The following is a 20,245-nucleotide window of genomic DNA, read 5'->3' as shown; positions in this document are numbered from 1 at the left end:
TTAATGGCGAGGGAACCAGTGTGATGCTTACTTCCGGATCAGTCTCCAGAAAAACGTCATCCCTGGCTGACTCTATTGTGGAGTAGCTTAAGTAATTTAAAAAGAAAAAAAAGAAATTACAATTTGAATTAGAAATTAAATTCTCATGTTGAGTAAACACTTCCACATTCAAAATTTTCTGGCACAGGATCCCCAATCCTGTCTTTTCATGTGTCCCCACCAATGTTGAATAGAGACCTATGTCCTTTCAGGATGCTATTCCAATCCACTTTATCTTTTCAGAGCAAATGGTGGTTTGTGGCCATATTTATGTTCTGGATGTCACATACAGCTTCTTTAAAGTCATGGATAAAGTTAAATAAATGGTGGTGTCAATGAAGGGGTACGTCTGACAAAAAAGGTCAGGAACCACCAATTTAGAGGTCAATTATCTGCCACTAGCTAGCGTGTTGCAGGAAATGTGGCTGCCTATGAATCTGATTGAGTCATTTCAGCAAATGCTCAAAAACAACTTGTTTTATGATCAAGTGACAAAGACCTCTAGCAGCTGTGGGAATGCTGACTCTGTTGGGAGCAAAGGAGTAAGTCAGGTGACGTTATAGAGCAACAAAGACGGCTGTTGGTCCACTTCAGTCCAGACTGAAATATCTCAACAGTCACTGGATTACCATAAAACTCTGTACAAACATTCATGGTCCCAAGTTGAATCCTACTGCTTTGTACTTCTCATCTATTGCTAGTAGCAAGTCAAAATTTCATTTGATCCAATATTTTGATTTATGATAAAATAACTGTAAACCTAATGACATTCCCATCAGCCTTACCTACACTTTGTGTTTTGTGCTAATTAGCAAATGTTAGCATGCTAACATACAAAAAATGGTGAACACGGCAAACATTATACCTACTTAACATCAGCATGTTAGCACTGTTGTTGTGACCATGTCAGCATGCAAATGTTTGCCTTTAAAGCTTTGCTGCGCCTATTTCAGACTTTTAATTTTGTTCGCCTGAACCTAACCAAAGCATAACCACAGCAGAGTCTGTTAACAAAACTTCTTTTTTTTTTTTTTTTTTTTAAACAATGTGAGCTTTTTGAAGGCTCTGATAAGTGGAGGACACTCCGGAGGACATTTACAAACAATGTATTCTCGTTTACCTTGGAGGACTTGTTGGCGCAGCTGCACACAACTTGTACTAGTTGAACTGAGCTGATGAAGTGCCCTGATGAGTCATACAGTGCACACAATCCTGCACTGTCTCTCATGCTGAGGACCTAATACCCTGTTAGAGTGGAGACTGGAGGACGAGGGAAATCATATAAAGGGCCCAAAAAAGAGGGGGCCTGACATCATCAAATCCGAAAGGTTACTGGCCAACGCTCGGCCCTCCCGCTCAAGAAAAACACTATTGATATTCTGTGGGTTCGGCCAGGGACAATGGCAGGGTCTGTCCCTCCCTCTCTCCTTCATAGCCTGGCATGGCAGAGATGTCACAGAGAGCACCAAACAAATGGATGGAGGGATAGAGAGGGATGGAGAGATGGGAGGAGGAGGAGGTGGAGGAGAACAAACGCATTGTTCTCAGGGTGGAGAAAGGGGTATTGTGAACAAGACAGATAGCTTATGTGGGAGAATGGGGTGGGGGAAGAGAGAGGGACACAAAAGGACAGGGAAAGGTGAAACCTGGCATTTTTTATAGATGCCCCCCTTTTTTTGCAGTTGGAGGTAATCCATAACCCTGCTTCAGGGGACACTTCCTAAAACTTTAAAGACGAACGCAGCAGGGGTCGTTTCAGCACATGTGTAACCATCTTCAGCTTGCCTTTTATCTGTCACAACACCAGAGATCAGTTCTGGGGCATTTTTTATAAATCATGCTCCACAACCCAAAGCCCCCGGCCACTTCTTAACATGTACCAAAGCACAGCTCAACAGAGGCGGCGAGCAGGTAGGTTTGCAAATGCAATTTCCCCCGCGGGACCTGGTCTGAACGGGTGACTTGATGTGAACTAACTACACAGCTGTTTGAACACGGGCTAGGACCTCGGTGGAGATGGAGGCCAGTGTGCTGCAATGCCCCGCAGGCTTGTGATATGCGCCAGCTGCCCCCCTCGGTACACATCAGTGACACATATATACACACACACACACACACACACACACACACACACACACACACACACACAAACACGGGCAGTTAACCAGGCACACACATTTTCACAGAGAAGATAAAAACAAACCCATTCACACTTGCACAAAAGAGGAAACAGATACAGAAATGTCTCAGCGTGCAGGCACTTAGTCTCAACACAAAGGTACACAAAGACTCAGAGTGACTTCCTCTCCACTTACACAATCACACGTATACAAATTAGAAGACGCTTGCTGCAGTCAACCTTCAGAGTAATTCACAACAAAAGCCGGAATCATACAGCACACACAATATGGAATTGAATTCATTACATATTTGCATTTTCAATATTTCATGCTCTGTTGCCTGTTTGATTTCCATTAGGGCCTTTTCCATCCCTCACACTTGCTGTTTGCTTGCTGTAGCCAACTTCTAAGGCAACAGTACAGCTGACAAGTGCCATTTGAAATTCAGATTTTAGTAACACCAGCAGGTCCCTTGTTTCTATTCAAAAAATAGACGTGATATGATGACGGTATTCACAATGAGTGTCAGAAGTACCCAAAGCAGTGTGCAGGAGAAAAGACATATTTCAAGAGCAAACTGGGGGATAAAAACACCTTTAAATCTTCATGAGGGGAAGTGAATGAAAACTGATGGAAAAATAAGAGTGTTGTAGGGATAAACAACAGTGGCAGACAGCAAAGGGCAGGCGGGTCTGGATTTGGAATTTCCATGATTATTCTACCACAATGGTGTCCTTCTCAAACTCCCCTTCAGCAGACACAGGACACGGCCCACACACACAAATAATAGGCAAACCACCAGCCGTGCTGTATGCATACTTGCATACCGAGATAGCATAACAAATAGTGACCTCACAAGCACTCCAGTATAGGAAATGCAAGCCACTCGGCATGTGAAAACAGTGACATGCCTCATACAGTGCGGGTCACCGCAAAGTGGAAAAACTTTACATGCAAATATGCCACAGACAAGCCAGTGCTTTAAACCTAACACTTGATGTATGCCTCTTCGCAGCCACTTGTGATGGGCAAAGCAGTTGTTTTCAGTGTAGTGAATCACTACAATATGTTCATTAAAAAGATCCATTCGAAAGATTTGTTCATCAAATCGTTCGGTGATTGACTAGAGCTCCAACTGTGCGTAGTCCCATTCACTGTACTGAAACACGTTCAGCTCAGCTCGCTAAATAGTGAACTGAGAACTAAGATAAATAAAGCCAACTGAAAGCTGAAGTGCTACTCTGCTAGGCACAGCAGGTGTATTTTCCCAACACCTAATTATTAAATAAAATATTTGGTACAATTTCTTCGAGTTCTACCCCATTTCCTACAGCACATATATTTTCCCAACACCAAAGTAAAATATTTGGTACCGCTTCGAGACCTCAAGACATGAGGAGGGAGAGGAACCAGCTTAAGCAACTCAGCAAATGTCTATCACTCAGGGATCATGTTCACTCTGTGGCACGTTTAGTGAACTTTCAGCTATACATGTTCCCTCGCAGTAAAAGGAGTGAGTCAGTGAGTCCTTACATCTTCGCTTGCAACTGACTGAGGGCAGAACTGAGAAATGAGCAGATTGTTTCAGAAGGTGATTCAGTTCAGGTTGTTCACCCAAAAGATTTGTTCTTTTCAATGGAGGCAGGGTTCCTGCTGCTTAGGGGAAATTAGATTTGAGACTTTTTTTAATGCCACTCAGAATGAAGTCTCATACCAATTTCACAATAACCAAAATTGAAGGGAAAAAAAACATGAGCCAACATAAATGACTTAGGGTGAGGGATAATTTTGCCCAAATTTTTATTGTAACATAAAATGACTTTGTTGGCTCATGGTGGAAATGAGGGTAGAGCAGAACCGGGAAATATCGCGGTCGTCCATGTCGTCCAGGGTGCCTTGGAGCATCCAAGCAAAAACAAAATATGAGGGTTATTGGTTAGGCTATCCTGATCTGTGTGACATCAATGCAACAGATACCATTTAAGCCCTATCTTTAGATTAATTAATTCAATGCCTGTTTTGGAAATGTTCATAAACAAAACAACACAAGCAGCCACAGAAATGCCAGCCTACCAATGCATGTAATTTATTTCCTGCATCTTGTTGTTTAGCTCAACTTCCTGCTGCTGCACTGGAGTCACATTACTAATCACCCAGTACAAATCAGACGCAGAACAAAACAAGAGCCTACAGCCATGCTGGCAGGAAAATGAAATCAACACGAAGTGCCAAAAACTGCAGTTCCTCCAATGGCCACTTGAGGCTGGCTCCAGAAGTGAGTCAAACCCAACAGACCCCAGCTTTAAAATGGCCGACTTTACACCAGAAATGAGTGTGTTTACAGCTGGGTACGAAAACAGGTTTTGGTCTTAAGAGCTAATTTAAACATTCAGGACAACTGCACGGGGCATGAGTCTTTCATTTACATTTTATTAGGGTTTAAGTTACTCATATATAAGGTTGGGGGTGTTTCAGTGATAGACTGTCTGCAAGGCATCACTACAATCTTTGAGTCAGATCCACCCCTCACTCTTCCACAGCTCCTCCACCCTCTTGTCCACATTTGGTCACTTTTGGCTCCAAAAACCCAAGATGGTGGCCTCAGAAACACCAAGCTTGAGGCTTCAAAATGGTTGTCCACAACCCAGAGGGTGACATCACAGTAGCTATGTTCATTATTTCACAGACTATGGGCTTAACACAAAGTAGGGTTGCCGCCAATGGAAAGTAGTTTGCAAGCATTATATTGCATAGTATTGGACAAGTTGACCTGAAGATGGCACTAGATGGAAAGTCAGGGGATCAGTACAGTGACTGCAATTCATCCTGAGAGAGATATGAATGTGTGTTTGCCAAATTTCAGAGCCATCAATTCAATAGTCGTTGAGAGAATTCACCCAAAACAACAAATGTCAACTTCATGGTGTCACTAAAGAAAAAAAGTCACTAAGCTAGCCAAGCAGACATTTAGATATTTCAGCCTGGACCAAAGCTGTGGAAAACAGACGTTACCATCCCTAGAGTAGACAGTGTGGCACCACTGGTAGGATGCTCAAAGTTATAGTTATGGGAGTCTATTTGCAGAATGAGCAGTTTGCAGTCCAACAGCTCTTTGTGTTTTTAATGCAGCTGTCTCCCTTTTATGTGTATGTACGTTTATGCAAAGCAAAATTCTCAAACAGTCACCACCTGTGTCTATGTCAAATGATTCAGTTTACTTACCATTTAATGCAATAGATCACTTACAGCTCAGACAGACAAAAGCACAAACACATCAGAAACATTAAGTGGTTCAAGCTCAGTCACGAGCACGCACATCCTTCTCACATGGCATCAACATGCACAATCCTCTTTGCTTCTCCATGTAACAACCGCCCGTCCTTGGCTCTCAAACTGACCCTCCTACCCCCCCTCCACACGTCTCCAAACAGTCTCTGATTGATTCAGGCTGGACAGTTAGTGGATTTCCATCATCTAATGCAAGCTGTGAGTGCTTCTCTTTTGTCCTGCTGTTTGAGCAACTGTCAGCTCCCGCGTCTTTTTCTACTTCTAATAACGTTTCAGGCAGCCGGCAATCTCCTTGGCTTGTCCTCTTATTACCACACATGCTGGATGCACTTTCCTGCTGCCTTTTGAGTGCTGGAGCAGAAATCAGGCCAGCTAAAAGTATTGATATGCCGCCCATACATTTCATGTTTTGCTTGGCGGTTTTGCACAGTGAATTTTTGATAGGGATCTATTACCAGCAGGTATGCTGTAACTGCTGAGTCGATTTGGGTTTCTGGAATTTATGTGCACCGTACGCGGCAAGATGTTTATGCAATTTTGGCTCTGAAAGGGAGCTGCTTCGATAAATCAATAACACCGATGGCAGGATGCTTAAAACTGGCAAAAGCCTTTATTTTCATTCAACATTACATAAAGAAAGAAGCTATTTACAATTATTTTTGAAATTGCCATTATTTATTATTCTGTGTGGATGACCGCAGATGATCAGTAATACTCCTCCGGGTCAGCTTTCTCCCCCTGATTCTGAATCTGCTGCTGCTTCTTGTACAAATCCGCAATCTGCAGGGAGATGGACAGAGATTGAGAGGAAGAGATATTGGGAGTGAGAGAGGGAGGGGGGGAGAGGGTTCGCATGAGAGAGCATGCATGAAAGAGAGGAGGCAGGAGGGAGGGGGAGAAGATCATGAAGTCAGGTCAGTAACATGAAGAGGAAAAGCTAAAAATAAGTTTGATTATTCATATCCCGGCCTTTGAAGTCAGTGACTCCCAGCTGCTGACTGGGAGACGGAGGTTGTGTTCACTTGAGCTCATCGGGGTTTGGGGGCGAGGGGGTGGAGGGCGGGACAATGAATAATGTGTGAATAGCGGCGCCCACCCAGAATCAACAGCATCACTACAAGTGCAGCAGGGTGGCACAGCAAGGAGGAAAACAATGAAACATCCCATTATTTCTCCTACACAGGATGGAGGGGTCTGGGTCCAACCTGTTCAGACTCCATGTTTTCTTCATTCCTTCTGACTCGAGATGTCAGATTTCTTTAAAATTGTCTTATAAACCACCGAAAGTCAAACTACGAGTGTGTGCATCCTCCCAGATAATAACTGAATATAATTTAGATGCAGCCGAAGTTCCAACCTGACTCCCAACTGTAACGAGCAACAAATCCTGACTCCACGGTTAACAGATGGCTGTTAATTCCAGTCAGTAAAAAATGACATTAAAAGTATGAATTCAGACCTTATAAAAGTTACACTGGTTTAGGCTCAGGTAAAAATAAAACCCAGGCTTTAGATGGATGTTTTTGGCCTCATAAAAACTCATGTGAGAATGTACAATGTGCTGTTACACCATAACGAGCAATGCTTGCGTGATACCTGGCTTGGGTTTTAGAGGAAGGTGTTGGCTGTCAGTCAGTTTGTACATCCAGGGCAACTTCTGATACTGGTGAGCATGTCTTAAAATTTTTAGTAAAGAATCAAACCGGTAGAAAAAGTTGTACACAGTGAACACGTCTGCGAATCAAAGCTAAATGTTACTAGCTTTTTGTCTGGCTTGTGGTGGTTGTGTCACTGATGGTTTGATGGACTGATTCTTTATTCTGGGTCACAAACAGACATCAAAGCATCCTCACATATTTAGTCTTCTTCAGTTTCACCCTATTTTCGAGAACACATTTCAGCGTACACAATTCTCTCCTTACCTCTTAGAAAATAAAGAGTTTATAGTTCTCATGAATTAGGGTCAAAAACAGCATAGACAGTACAACATATTGCAGCAGGGTGAGGTCCACACACACCAAGCTGACATCAAAGAACTAGTGGCAACTAAGGCTGACTGTTGCATTGCCTCAGGTCAGCTGTGTCTCAGCCAAAGAGTTGCACTTAAACACACTGCAAAGACTACAGCCAACCGTCGACTAGCATGTATTCTGCACCTGTGTGAGAGGAAATAACTCTCCATAGCAGCAGGTGGCGATAGTCTGTATTTGTCATTCAAGAAAGGAAACTGGAAGACCAACCGGATGGATTCAAGACACCAGTTAGCACATTAACAACACAACCCAATGTTGAAAGAACAAATGGCATTTGCTGTGCAGCAGTGAACAACAAAACAAATAATTAGGAACCTTTTCTGCTCAATAGCTCAATGGCTAAAACAATAATCTTACCTGATATAGCAAGTTTGTTTCAGTCTCCCTCCCTTTTTACTGTCGCTGTCTTGTTTGCTTTCCTCACCTCAGTTTGTCTTCTTGTACGCTGAGCTTAACTGTCAATCAGAGTGATTTCATTCACTGACAGGCTCCACTGTCTCGGACACCGACTGAACATGCCAAATTGGCCGAAAAACATAAGCCAAGGGCAGACGAGGGCCAACGGTACAGTACACACCACAAAAACAAGGGCGACAGACGCTGACCAACCGCTTGACATTGACCGACGGCTGACTGCCAGCTTGATGTGTCAGGACGCTTAAGCAAAACATCAAGCTGTTGGTTGCCAGGCAAAAGTTTAACAACATGTGCTATGTAGGGCTGTGACTAAAGTTTACTTTTTTGGTTAATCTAACAATTTTTATCTTTTAATTTATGAAATATAAAGAAATCATGAAAAATGCCAGTCACAACTTAACAGAATTCAAGCTTTTATTCAAAGGGAAGCCAACGACCCAATGATATTCAATTAATAATCACAGAGGAGCTGGAACCAGTCAATGTTTGGAAATTCTGGTTAATTTTTGCTTCATAAGTCAAAACTGTTATTAATTTTTTCAAGCAAAAACAAATATAAATTTAATTGGCAACTATTTTGATAATATTTTAAGTGATGTTTTAAAGAAAAAAAAAAAGGCCAAACATTTGATGGTTTGAGCTTCTCTGATGTGAGAATTTATTGCTCCTTCTTCTTTTACACTACACATTTTTGGCTTTTGGATTGTTGGTTTAACAAAACAAGCAATTTGAAGGTGACACCTTGAGCTTTAGGAAATTGTGAGCAACATCTTTTTACTATTAATTGATGTTTTATATCCCAAACAATTTATCAGCAAATCATGGAAGAAAACAGCAGACTAATCATTAATTAAAATAATTGTTTGTTGTAGTGCCGCTTGACTAATTGCCCAGCACTACTGATGTGTACAAAGAGTTTTGACTTGTTTTAGTCTTCATATTTCCTAAGAGCTTGTGGAGATCAATTTTTACCAGCCTCTCCAAAAGCAGTTAATCAGTTAGTTTCTGTAAGGAATTTCATATATACTATATCAGAGGTGTGTGCATTGAATTGTATTCAGGTTGTCTGAGCAGAATCAGAAATAAATGATGTGCTGGTGGGTCAGCGGGCGGGTCAGAGAGAAGCAAATAAAAAATAACAACATCTTAGATCACTTATACTTAATTTATATCTTTGGCAAAACTTATTGTCACTGGACCACTTTACTAGGTGAGGTGTCCACTCAGAGCTTAAGATAGAGCCACTGATTAAGAAAAAAGGCTTTATGATAAATTACAAGTTGGCGTGTTTGTTGTTGGGTGGTTGAGTACAGGTACAGCTGACCTGCACATCTCTACTGTACTGTATAATTCACTGTTTGGCTGCTGCACAGTATATTACCCAGACTCAAACACTAAACTCCAGAGATGCTGCTTTACCTGACTGTTATAGAGCTTTCTTCGTCATGCAATGGGAGGCCACAACATGAATCAATGCCAGTATAAAAAAAAAAGCTTGTCCTTGCAGTGCTAGTCACCCTTGAAATTTTACAGGACAGCTCTTGTGAGGTGACCATGATGATGTTGATGCACCATCTCCACATCACATTCAAGTAACTTGGCCAAACAAACATATGATTGGATTCCTACAAGTTTACAGTGGTTATTATATAGCACAAGGCCGACCTGTTTGACCTCCTGGGCCTCAGCACACGCTGTGCAGATGGTAGGTGATGCTTGAAATGTGTATCTGACATTATTCTATACTTCACTGCACTGCTGACTTCACACTCCTGCTTTTTTTCACCCTCCAACCAGGCTCATCCCAGTACAGGTGAGCTAATGTACCTGAGCTCCAGTCGTGGCGTCCTCAGGCTTCTTGTCGTCTCTGATCCGAAGGAAGCGGGGGAACCTCAGAGAAATGCCTTTTTCTGGATCCACCTGAGGGCAGACAGAATCACAGTCAGTGTACAGTACACAACCACTGATGCATGTGAGCACTTGTCCTCTGTTGCTTGTACTGTACTGAAAACGGTAACCCCCTAAATGTGTTGAGTATTTTTTTTTTGACTGTCAGGCTTTAAAAGCTATTAAATCCCCATTAGTTCAAGGTTTTAAAACATCAAAGATTGAATGATTCTTTTTAATTGAATAATTTTTAAACCCTTTCAGTTCCAGGACAAATGCGGCACTATCGTCCTACTTCTTTTCATCTGCCTCTCAAATTCTCTTATTACTTTCAAATATGGATGCATTGCACTTTTTATTTCTTTTTCATTTTTATAATGGCCAGCGCTGTTTGAGAAGGAAAAATTGTTGGACGTGAAGAACTGTGTGATTTTCTGATGGATTTCATGTATGAAGGCATTAGGTTCGCCTTGAAAATCTGCTACAAAATGTCTTAAGGTGTCAAATATGATAGCTCACGACAGAGTAGGGTTGGGTAATGTTTTTTGGAACCTAATTTTCTCTGTAATAACAACAATGTAATTTTTGAAGAAGCTGCAGGGGTTAGTTGTTGACTAAAACACAATTCTTTGCCTCTGCTCTTTTCCAGTCACACAGAGCTCATCTCTTGTCTCTGTCCGTCTGTCCGTGTGTGCATGTGTTCAGCAGTGACACTAGGCTCTTACATAAATAATATAGAAAAGAGAACAGACCAGATGCTGAAGCTATCAAATGCCGAAACTACTGCGGCAGATTGGCGCTGCAGCCGTAGTTTTAGCTCACTGGGAGCAGCCGCAGAGCTGCGTGGACAGCTTCTCTTCTTCGGGGCGCTATCGCCTCCTGTCTGAAATTGAAGCTGGCGGCGCTGCAAAGCTCCTTTACTGGCCTTGGAGCTCTGTGACTGGCTTCAAGGCACTTTTGCCTTTTGTTTAAACCCTCCATTTTCACCCTGATGCACTCTCAGTTAGCGACATTTGGCACCAATGGATGTGATGGGGTTAGATATTCAGTAGTACCAACATAATTTGGTTGGTATCTTTATAAGAACCGAGTTCATTAGCATTAGCTGTGGGCTTACAATAAAGTGCATTTCTACATGTTGTCTGACAGCGACATACACTTACGGGCTCACTTAAGTTGTGGGGACTAATATCACTGACAAATTATGATTAATTGTGCATTTCTTTGGTGCAGTTGTGGTAACTCCTTGTGAAAATGGTGGCGATGACTGGATGTCTTACACAAGTGGCACTGTCAAGTGTTGAAATTCCCCCCAAAAAAACATTTGTCCTGTGAAGTAATTACTCTTCTGGGCCTTACACCATTGTTTCTAACTACTGAAGGAAAAAGATGCAGACAATATGTAAAGTGTAGATACTGTTAATCCTCTTAGCAATAGTCTCATTTGTTTTCAACAATTCACGCAGCTATCTCAAATTCAAGTGTTTAAAAACAAACTTTGAAGATTTAAGCTTCATTGACCTTGCACCTTATATTCAGTGTATTTAATAACTAAATACAATAAAAATATGCAAAGATCTTTTGTTATGTTTCCTATAAGTGTTTTCAGATAGAGAGAATTCATGTATCTCAGTGCCATTTTACTGAAACTACAGTTAAAATGAGAGTTGAATACTGCTAACGTTATGGCAAACGCTTTATGTGCACTGTGGGACTTTGAGACCAACACGCAGCCAAACTACAGGCAATAAACAAGTATCTGTTCCATTAAATCCAGCATCTTTTACAACATTTTTAATAACTCAATTAAGAGGCGCTAATTGTGACTTTTCATTGTCTGCAACAGACCATAACAGCCAGACTTTATCAGTGGAAACACATGGGAGGGAGGGGACTGACCATTCCCATAGCAGCCTTGTAGACGGGTGACAGTGACAGGTCAGCGCACTTCACCTCCCAGACTTGTATGGCGTCCAGCCATACGTCGGGCTCTGCTGATTGGTCGTGGCGGTAGTAGGCGCGGGGCTTGGGCAGAATATGCTCCTGGAGAACACAGAGTAGATAATGAACATTTTAATTTACAAATTAAATGTTTACTGTGCCAAAAAATTGCGAAAACAAAAAAGCCCTATCACAAGTTCCCACAGCCTGCAGTCATGTCACAAGGCTCACATATATTCAATTTATGATGATAAAATACAGCAAAAAGCAGTTAATCCTCACATTTTGAAATATGAACACACAGTATGTACTGTACAATGTGGAAAAAAATAGGGCAGTGCCTTCACAGAGAACCTGATAAAGAGACAGTGACAGAGTGGCTTTGGTTGCCCTGCTGAATCCTGCCGCTGCCTCACAATCACTTCCCAAGAGAGAGCACAGACTCTCATATTCAAATGATACCTGCTTGCCTGAGGGGCAACATGAGAGGGTGATTTCCAAACCACATTATCATATACCTACATGAAAGATTTCATTCAGAAACACCTTGATATGCACGTTCTTGTTACCTGATATTCACCTCTTTCGATTTAAGAAAAGAGGCAAAAAAATCATAAATAACCTTGCAGCTGAGCTCGGGCCTCCGCCTCCATCAAACTGTTCCTGCTCCACGAGCAAACTGAGAAATCTGTCAACTTCCACAATATTTAATAGTGCCTTTTTAACTTTGACACAAGCAATCATTCTGTCAGCGTAGGTGTCACGCTTTTACAAAATGATACCCATCTTGTTTTTGGCATAAAACAACCATTTCTGCGAATGTGACTCTGGGCTCAGTGTGATGTTAACTAGACTGCTGCAGTGTCCACAGAACTGGGTCATAGTTAAGTAATGCTGGGAAAAGGAAGGCTCCAGCAGTAGTGGTGCTGGTTTTCTCTCACACATTATTTATACCGTAGGCATTCAAGTGACACTCTTATACAGAGTGAATTACAATGAGTGAGCTTGTAGGCGTATAGACACTGCTGATGATAGACACCGGTTAGTGATACACCTATATTCTTCATCTGAAAGGTCAGGCATCAGCTCGAAGTCTCTTTGTCTTTATGGTAATAAAATATAACAATGCAATTTTACATACCTTCTACAAAAGTATACTGTGTAGGAGCCATTTCACTATTTTTTGTGTCGTTTACACCTCCGAGCACTGGGTGAAGCATTCATCTTGAGGGCATATGTAAAGAGACTTATTCAAGGAGGGTAATTATCATCTAGTGCAGGTGTTGTTGCTGGGGGAAAGGCACAGTTTTTGCAGACTATGCAGCATTAATGGCGAGCTCAAAAAGTTTGTCTTGTTTAATGGAAAAAGATTTTATAACATCAAAAGCAAATCCCTCAGTGGCAGTCAGTAAAGGATGTCACCACATAGTTAAAGGTAATCCAGTTCAATACAACTTGTGTCTTATCATATATTCAATAATAAAAGCCTTTGGCTAAGTGCTCCATGGGTATAATCCAAGCCCAAGGAACAGCGAGGGCTTTGAAGCCAGTATTACATAGCAGCCAAATATGGAACTACAACGTCTGGGTCCGTCACATGATGCCATGGGGCCAAAAAGACGTTTCCCATAGACTTACATTGTGAAAGAGACGTCCGTAAATCAGTTTGTGACGTGACATTGACTTGTTTCTCTATAAAGTTTCTATCCACTCAATCCAATAACATTTACAAAGGCTAGAAGAGCTGCAAGTATGGAAGTCAGCCACTTGGCCACCCTGAGTGTCTAATGCACTTGCTCTATGAGCCCCATGATGCAGAAGATCCAGGCAAGTTCAGACTGCAGAAATCTGGCATTTCTGGGCTAATGTACCATTTAGTCACTTTCATAGGAATGAATGGGGTCCTGCCTCCAACACTGTATCCATTTCTCCTTTTACCTTCATGATATAATCCCATTTCAGGGACACTTTAAATGTGAAAATGTGTGCAGAAAGTGCTGGGTGTCACTGACCGTATCTTAACGGCATTTAAAAAGGACCAAATGAAAACTGTATTTCTGTTACAGAATAAAAACTCAGAGCAGCGGAGTGGTGAGTATGACACGACCTTTTTTTTTGCACTGATGGAAGTGGAGCTGTGGAATGTACATTATACTGAGTTAATCAAGGTCAGTGTTTGAACATTTATGGTGTTTTCATAGTTTTGGACATCATTTCTATGAGTAATATTAACATTGTACTCAGTTAAATGTTAAAATCTGAGGTATGGGAATTCGGCGACATCGCTAAAAGGATGTCTGACATGACAACAAACAAGAACAGAATGACTCCCTTGTTTAACTTTGATCTAACCTACTTGCTGACAGTTTTCCTTTGCCTACATTTTGGGAACTCTCTCTGTCTGCCTTATCATAATCACTAGAAATGGGAGAAAAATGTAAAAATAGGACCAAAGTTTCAATAAACTAGGAATTTTCCTTCAAGACGTGCAGTGTAGCAGTGATTTATCCTCTGATTATTTTCTAAATTATTAATTTAGTACTTACTGTGTCAGAAAATAGTGAAAAACAAAGCTTGTTTTGTCCCATCACCACTAAAAAACAAAGATGTTCTGACTATTATCATAGAAGACCACAAAAAAGCAAATATCTACATCCAAGAGGCTGGTGCCAGTGCATATTTGGCATATTGTACTTAAATGATTATCAAAATAGTTGCAGCTTAATTATCTGTCAATCAACTAACTAGTTATTTATGGAATTGTTTAATCAAATCTACTGAGCTATGTAGATTGTGAATAAAGAGAAAAGGGGCACTGGTTTAACTTCTGAACTCGTCAAAACTCAACCAGTTCAACTATAAGAATAAACATGAAAACAAAAAGAAATAAAGGGATCAGTGCGTCCCTCGTTTCAATACAGCAGCTTCCCACCCAGAGGAGTCTGAGCAGAGCCAATCATCTGCGTGCCTGGAGTCCTATCGGCCTGCAGCACTGCAACCAAAGCAACACGGCCACACCAGCAGCTCGCCTTAATTCACCATCCATCACTTTCAGATGGAGGGCCTCATTACAAAGCACTACAGTACAGGCTGTATTGGTCTGGGGGAGAAAAAAAAAGGTTACACCGCTTTCTCAATCACTGCTTCACTGCGATTCTGCACTGTGCAGCAGTTTGTACCACTGAGACTACACCCTTAACCTTTAAAATATTACTTTAAGGTTATTCTACTTCAAAACACCACAGTGTGTAGCAGGTTTGTACAGTGAATGTTATCTCACAATTAGTCGCTTTCATAAACAGATGACTGCGTTTTTAAGCCTCTCTGCTCGTACTTCTGTAAAAGCGGGTCTAAATTTAGCTGATAAAGTCAACAGAGTACTCAAATGAATTCTGACTCTCACAACAGCTATCATTTTCAGAGAGCAGTTGTCAATTTCTTCAAATGCTGTTGCTCTGCTGCTCTGGAACGAACCTCTTCAAATGTAAATTGAAAAAGCAATTCATTACCCAAAGTCAGAGCACGCCTGCACAGTTACTCCAAATGCAGATTTTGATTGGTGAAACAAAAGTGCTTCATGAGCTCTGCTAAAACCTTTCCACGAGCAAGGAAATACATGTGATTTAAAGGCAAATTATTTATATTACGGTAGTTTCTTTTAGGCAAAATGAGTCATGTTTAGAATAGTAGACACTATGTGGACAAGCAGGGGGTGGAAGGTGGCATATTTTCTGGAGCACCTGAGCTTATTTCTATGACTTTTCTCATTTGGAAACTTAAAGGTAGCTGGAGGCGCCGCTTAATAAATGACTGCAGTATTTGGGTTGTATTTTGGAAGTGTATTTGCACACTGTCCATCTCATTTTGGTATGAAAGTCTCCATTTATATCTGAAGAGTTGGAATGAATGAAGAATTAAATGAGGGAATGATTATTTGCAGAATGAAAGGCCCCCAGAGACCTCGGCCACACTCATTCTGGCTCTTTTAACCTCAAAATTGACTCTGAATCAGTTTAAGAAATGGAAAAAATGAAGTACCTGTAGCTGCAGAATGTTAAAAACCCTGGTTATGAATTTAAAAAATGAAGGCATCAATGCAGGAAAACAAGTGTTGAATTGTGATTATTTTTACCGAGCAAGTTAGTGCGACAGTCAGGCTGTGACACGTTACCTTTAAGAACTTGTAATGCTGCTCCAGATCTTCATCCTTGAAGCCTGTCCCGATCTGGAAGAGACGAAAAAGAGATAAGGCACAGACACACACACACGCACATACGCTCAGATATACACATACAGATATTCCCTCATGGTGAGAAAGCAGACATTTGGCAGTGAGCAGCAGAACACAGAACAGCAAGCAAATCCCCCCCTACACCAAGTCTTCGTGCTTTGCCTGAAGCGTCATGTCACCTCTCAAAAGACCTGAACCTGCTGAGACACGAGAATCACCTAACGGGCTGACATGCACAGAAAGGGAAGAAGAAAGGCTGGTATATCATGCAAATATAGCATTTTCCAGCTCACAGATGTATTCTAAAGGTGTATTCAGCAGGTGTCCACCAGAAGCTTAATGTTCCTGAGGCTGCACTCACCACAAGACGGTTAAGAGGTGTTTCATTCAACTGTGGCTTCTTAATGCATTCAGTTTAATCTAACTGGCCAGGCCACGTCCAGGCAAACTGGTGGTGCAATTTAACAGACACATTTTGGGGAGTACTCCAAGCACTGAGGTTCATTACCCAGCCTTACAGAGAGGTAACATTTTTAAAGCTGTTTGCAATTTAATTTCTTGTTACTGGGGCTTAAAGGGACAGACATGTTTTTTTCTCTTACCTGCAGTGTTTTTAATCAATCTAGATTGTTTTGGTGTGAGTTGCCGAGTGTTGGAGATATCAGCCGTAGAGATGTCTGCCTTCTTTTGAATATAATGGAACTAGATGGCACTCAGCTTGTGGTGCTCAAAGTTCCAAAAAAAAAAATCAATTTGCAAAACTCATCAGCAATGTGTCTTTCCAGAATTCATGACCAGGTTACTCAAGACAAATCCACAGACCTTGTTGTGTGCAATTTTCTACCCAACTACACCCATCAAAACCATAACCGCGCAGAAGAAATGTGAATCCACTGCTTGCTCACCTAGCACCACTGAGCTAGCTAACGTTACAGCTCAGCTGAGGAGGATGCAGTTAAAGTGCACATCTCATGCTGTCTCAAGTACAAGCCTCTCGTCAATGAGTAGATGCATGCATTCTTGTCTGTGGTGATACGGTTGACGGGAGTGGTTCAGTGGAAATACTTCCTACATGCTCACGACAAGGTTTATCTTTGGTAACCGAGTCATAATTTCTGGAAAGAGACATTGCTGTTGAGTTTTCCAAATGTATTTTTTAAAGTTCTTCGAGTACCATGAGCTGAGTGCCATCTAGTTTGATAAGATTCAAGAGAAAATAGACATATCTACAGTCGATATCTCCAACACTCGGCAACTCACACCAAAACAATCTAGACTGATTAATCAGCAGTACAGGTAAGAGGAAAAACTGGTATTTTTGACTTGGGGATGAACTGTTGATGACATTTCTTACTTTGTCATGAACCTCAAATTCGTGGGGTTTTGCTTCTTGATTTTTTTTTTAATTATTTTTTTGCGAGCACTTTTACAAGCCTTTTGCTTCGAGTCATTCCTGCCTGAAAGCAGCAAGCTGTAAAGTCTGCTCTAAGGCATCATACTGGGCTTACCCAAGACATGATAATTTACCAAGAAATGTGTCAACTAAATAGCCAATACTCATGCTGGAAAACGTGGCATAAAAAAGGGCGAAATGAGAGTAGTCTTGATGTGCATGTGAGAAAGTGAAATAAAGTAAAGGGAGCTAATGAATTCATTATGTTTAGCTGAACAGACTGGGATTTAATCTGATGTTTCAACTTCTTCCACTGTCTCTGATATAACGGTATGTCAGTTCCCATAACAACCAAATACCCAGTGAAGGAGCCACTTGTGAGTCTACGTGATTTTTATGGATCCTGGGAAACCCAAACAAACTGATACAATAGGCACCTGTAGAAAGTAAAGTAATGATGAGAGTCCAAATAACAAGCTGTTGCTGTGACTGTAACCTAATTGTCTCTTTTGTGTTATTAGTATTCCCATTCATTCTTTGTGAGGGGAGTCATTGTGAACTGTGTTTGAGTGAACTTCACAGCAGCAGTTCTGCAACACTGCTGCTCCTGGATCTGCTGAGGACACGTGTCTCGCTCAAGGACATTTCAGCAGGACGTATAGTTAGGATTACATTTGGGAGATGGAAATGTGGGTTAAATTCTGCTTTCAGCTTTAGTGGAGCCTCTCAGACTGAGGGTTCCCGAAGTTTAACATGTCAAGGACAACAAGATTATTATTATGGATTTTCGCCTTTGTTTTACAGCTGACACTGAAGAGTGAAAAAGAAAAAGAAGCAGGGAGCGTGTGCTACATGTCCGCCAGTTCATTATGAAATAAACTGATTTTGGCACTTGTTTTTGAAGACTGCAGGTCTCTGTGTACTTTTAAGTATTACTAAAGTCGCTGTGCATGGGGGAGGTGATGCACCAACACAACTTTAAGAAAGCACAAGGTGTTAACTGCCAAGTTGTCCAAACATAACTGAGATCAGATAGGAATGCCAGCCAGGACACTCCAGCTTAATGCTGCCAAGATCTGAGCTGAAAGTGTGAATAACAAAGTTAATAAAACCTGCTGTGATTGGATTCACTAGGTCTTTGACTGACAGGTGTGATCGAATCCTTCCATTGTGCAGCTTAGTCAGCATTTGTTCAGAGTCGAAAGTTTAAAAAACAGAAATGCAACCATGTAAAAGAAAAACTCTTACTTTGAAGAATATCTGAAAATGGAAGGCCTCCCAAGCAGTGGGGCGAGCAACTATTCATGCAAAAGGAGATTAATGTGAAAATCAATAACAGACAAAAGACAGGAGCTCTTCATCTGACATTTTTCACATTTTACACAGCAAGTGGTGTCTTCTGTTGTGTACTTTAAACGCAACATCCATCCTCGCCTCACTTATCCAGGATAGTCATCTCAAGTGTGAAAACGTTCTCCGATGAGATTTTATTATTTATAGAAGAAAAAGTGAGAGCAGGGGAAGCCACTGCCTGAAAAGTTAACGCGGTAATCTAACGGGCGCTTTGACCTCCTTCGGCTGCAGTGGAGCTGCTCAATGGCCGACAGCAGAATGCTGTGGTTGTACCAGCGAGCTCCCAGGTGTGAATGTGTGTAAGTACATAAAAGTGAAGCGGGCGGTGCTGGGAAAAAGTGTGTGCGCTCCCTGCTCCCTAAATCCCTTTTCCATGGATAAAGACATAAAAGTTACAGAGAGGGAAAAAAATGGAGATGGAAGGTTTGTGCAGGACAGAATTTATGCTCAGTGGTGAAGTCACACTCCAACTTGTTCACGCTCTTATTATCTCAAACACACACAAACGTAAATACACACAAGTGGTCACGCATGCTCCAATACATGTTTACCACTCATACTAAAATGGACCCAGTCATGCCTACACACACACACACACACACACACACACACACGTGTAGACATGTCAAGATTTTCCTCTGACTCAGATCTGAGGGGAAAAGTGACAATTCAAAAGCACACATGCCCACACACACTATAAACAGATGTAAACAGAAAACACTTAACACTATATACCTCCTTGATACAAAGATCTGAAAATCTTATTACACAAAAGACTAAAAACAAGTTGACCAAACTACAGGGGTATAACTAGATATTAAATATGTTAAAAAAAATAGGCCGTCTTGGGGCTGAAGATTGGTCACACTATTAACTCACTTTTATCAGTCATGCCTCCCAAAACTTTAAATGCATAAACTGTCACAGGGCAAAATTACATAACATATTTTAACATTTTGAACTTTAGGATTCAAATACTGCCTGAAAATGTTTATGGGCATGTCCAGTCCAGATATATAAAATCAGTTTCTCTGAACAGTTTAATGTGGCATCTTCAGAAATGCACTCAGTTTGATTTAAGGCATTTAAAACATCTGTATGTGCACTATTAAAATAAAGTGAACAACAGCAGGTTGTTGAGTATGAACCTTTTCTTTGTTTGATAACAATAAAGCAGCCGCATCGAGGAACCACTTCGTCCAAAAGCCGCAGTGAGTGACATCCGTCCAATAAAATACACTGACTTTAAACAATTTTTTTGTCTGAATGGTTCTGAATTTTCAGACAATAAAAAATAATAATAAAAAATTTCTGACAGAACTTCACCTACCTCCAAAGTGAATGAAATAGGGAAAATGTCTGAAGACATCACAAATCCAGCAACACTTGTAGTATAAATAGCAACTCTACTGTGATGCAGGCAGCAACCTGAAAGGTGTTGGACTCACAGTGAATCTGTTATACTACAGGTGTTGCTGGAGTTTTGACTTTTTAGAGAATGAAGAAATTAATGACATAATCATCTATAAGGGTTTATGTAGGT

At 41.2% G+C, this 20,245-nt stretch overlaps 1 protein-coding gene across 1 annotated transcript in view; it reads right to left on the bottom strand.

Annotated features, from left to right (window-relative positions):
- Positions 1 to 6,043: 6,043 nt before the first annotated feature.
- Positions 6,044 to 20,245, bottom strand: part of lig1 (ligase I, DNA, ATP-dependent) — a 57,310-nt gene continuing 43,108 nt past the window's right edge. The window contains exons 24-27 of the mRNA XM_049598598.1: positions 15,897 to 15,950; positions 11,684 to 11,827; positions 9,725 to 9,817; positions 6,044 to 6,227 (exon numbers count right to left, since the gene is read on the bottom strand). Of these exons, the coding sequence (XP_049454555.1) occupies positions 6,153 to 6,227; positions 9,725 to 9,817; positions 11,684 to 11,827; positions 15,897 to 15,950 (366 nt within the window). The 3' untranslated portion in view covers positions 6,044 to 6,152. The remainder of the gene's footprint in view (positions 6,228 to 9,724; positions 9,818 to 11,683; positions 11,828 to 15,896; positions 15,951 to 20,245) is intronic.

Source organism: Epinephelus fuscoguttatus, linkage group LG15, assembly GCF_011397635.1.
Source record: "Epinephelus fuscoguttatus linkage group LG15, E.fuscoguttatus.final_Chr_v1".
NCBI lineage: Eukaryota > Metazoa > Chordata > Actinopteri > Perciformes > Serranidae > Epinephelus > Epinephelus fuscoguttatus.
This window is presented reverse-complemented; position numbering and strand designations above follow the sequence as displayed.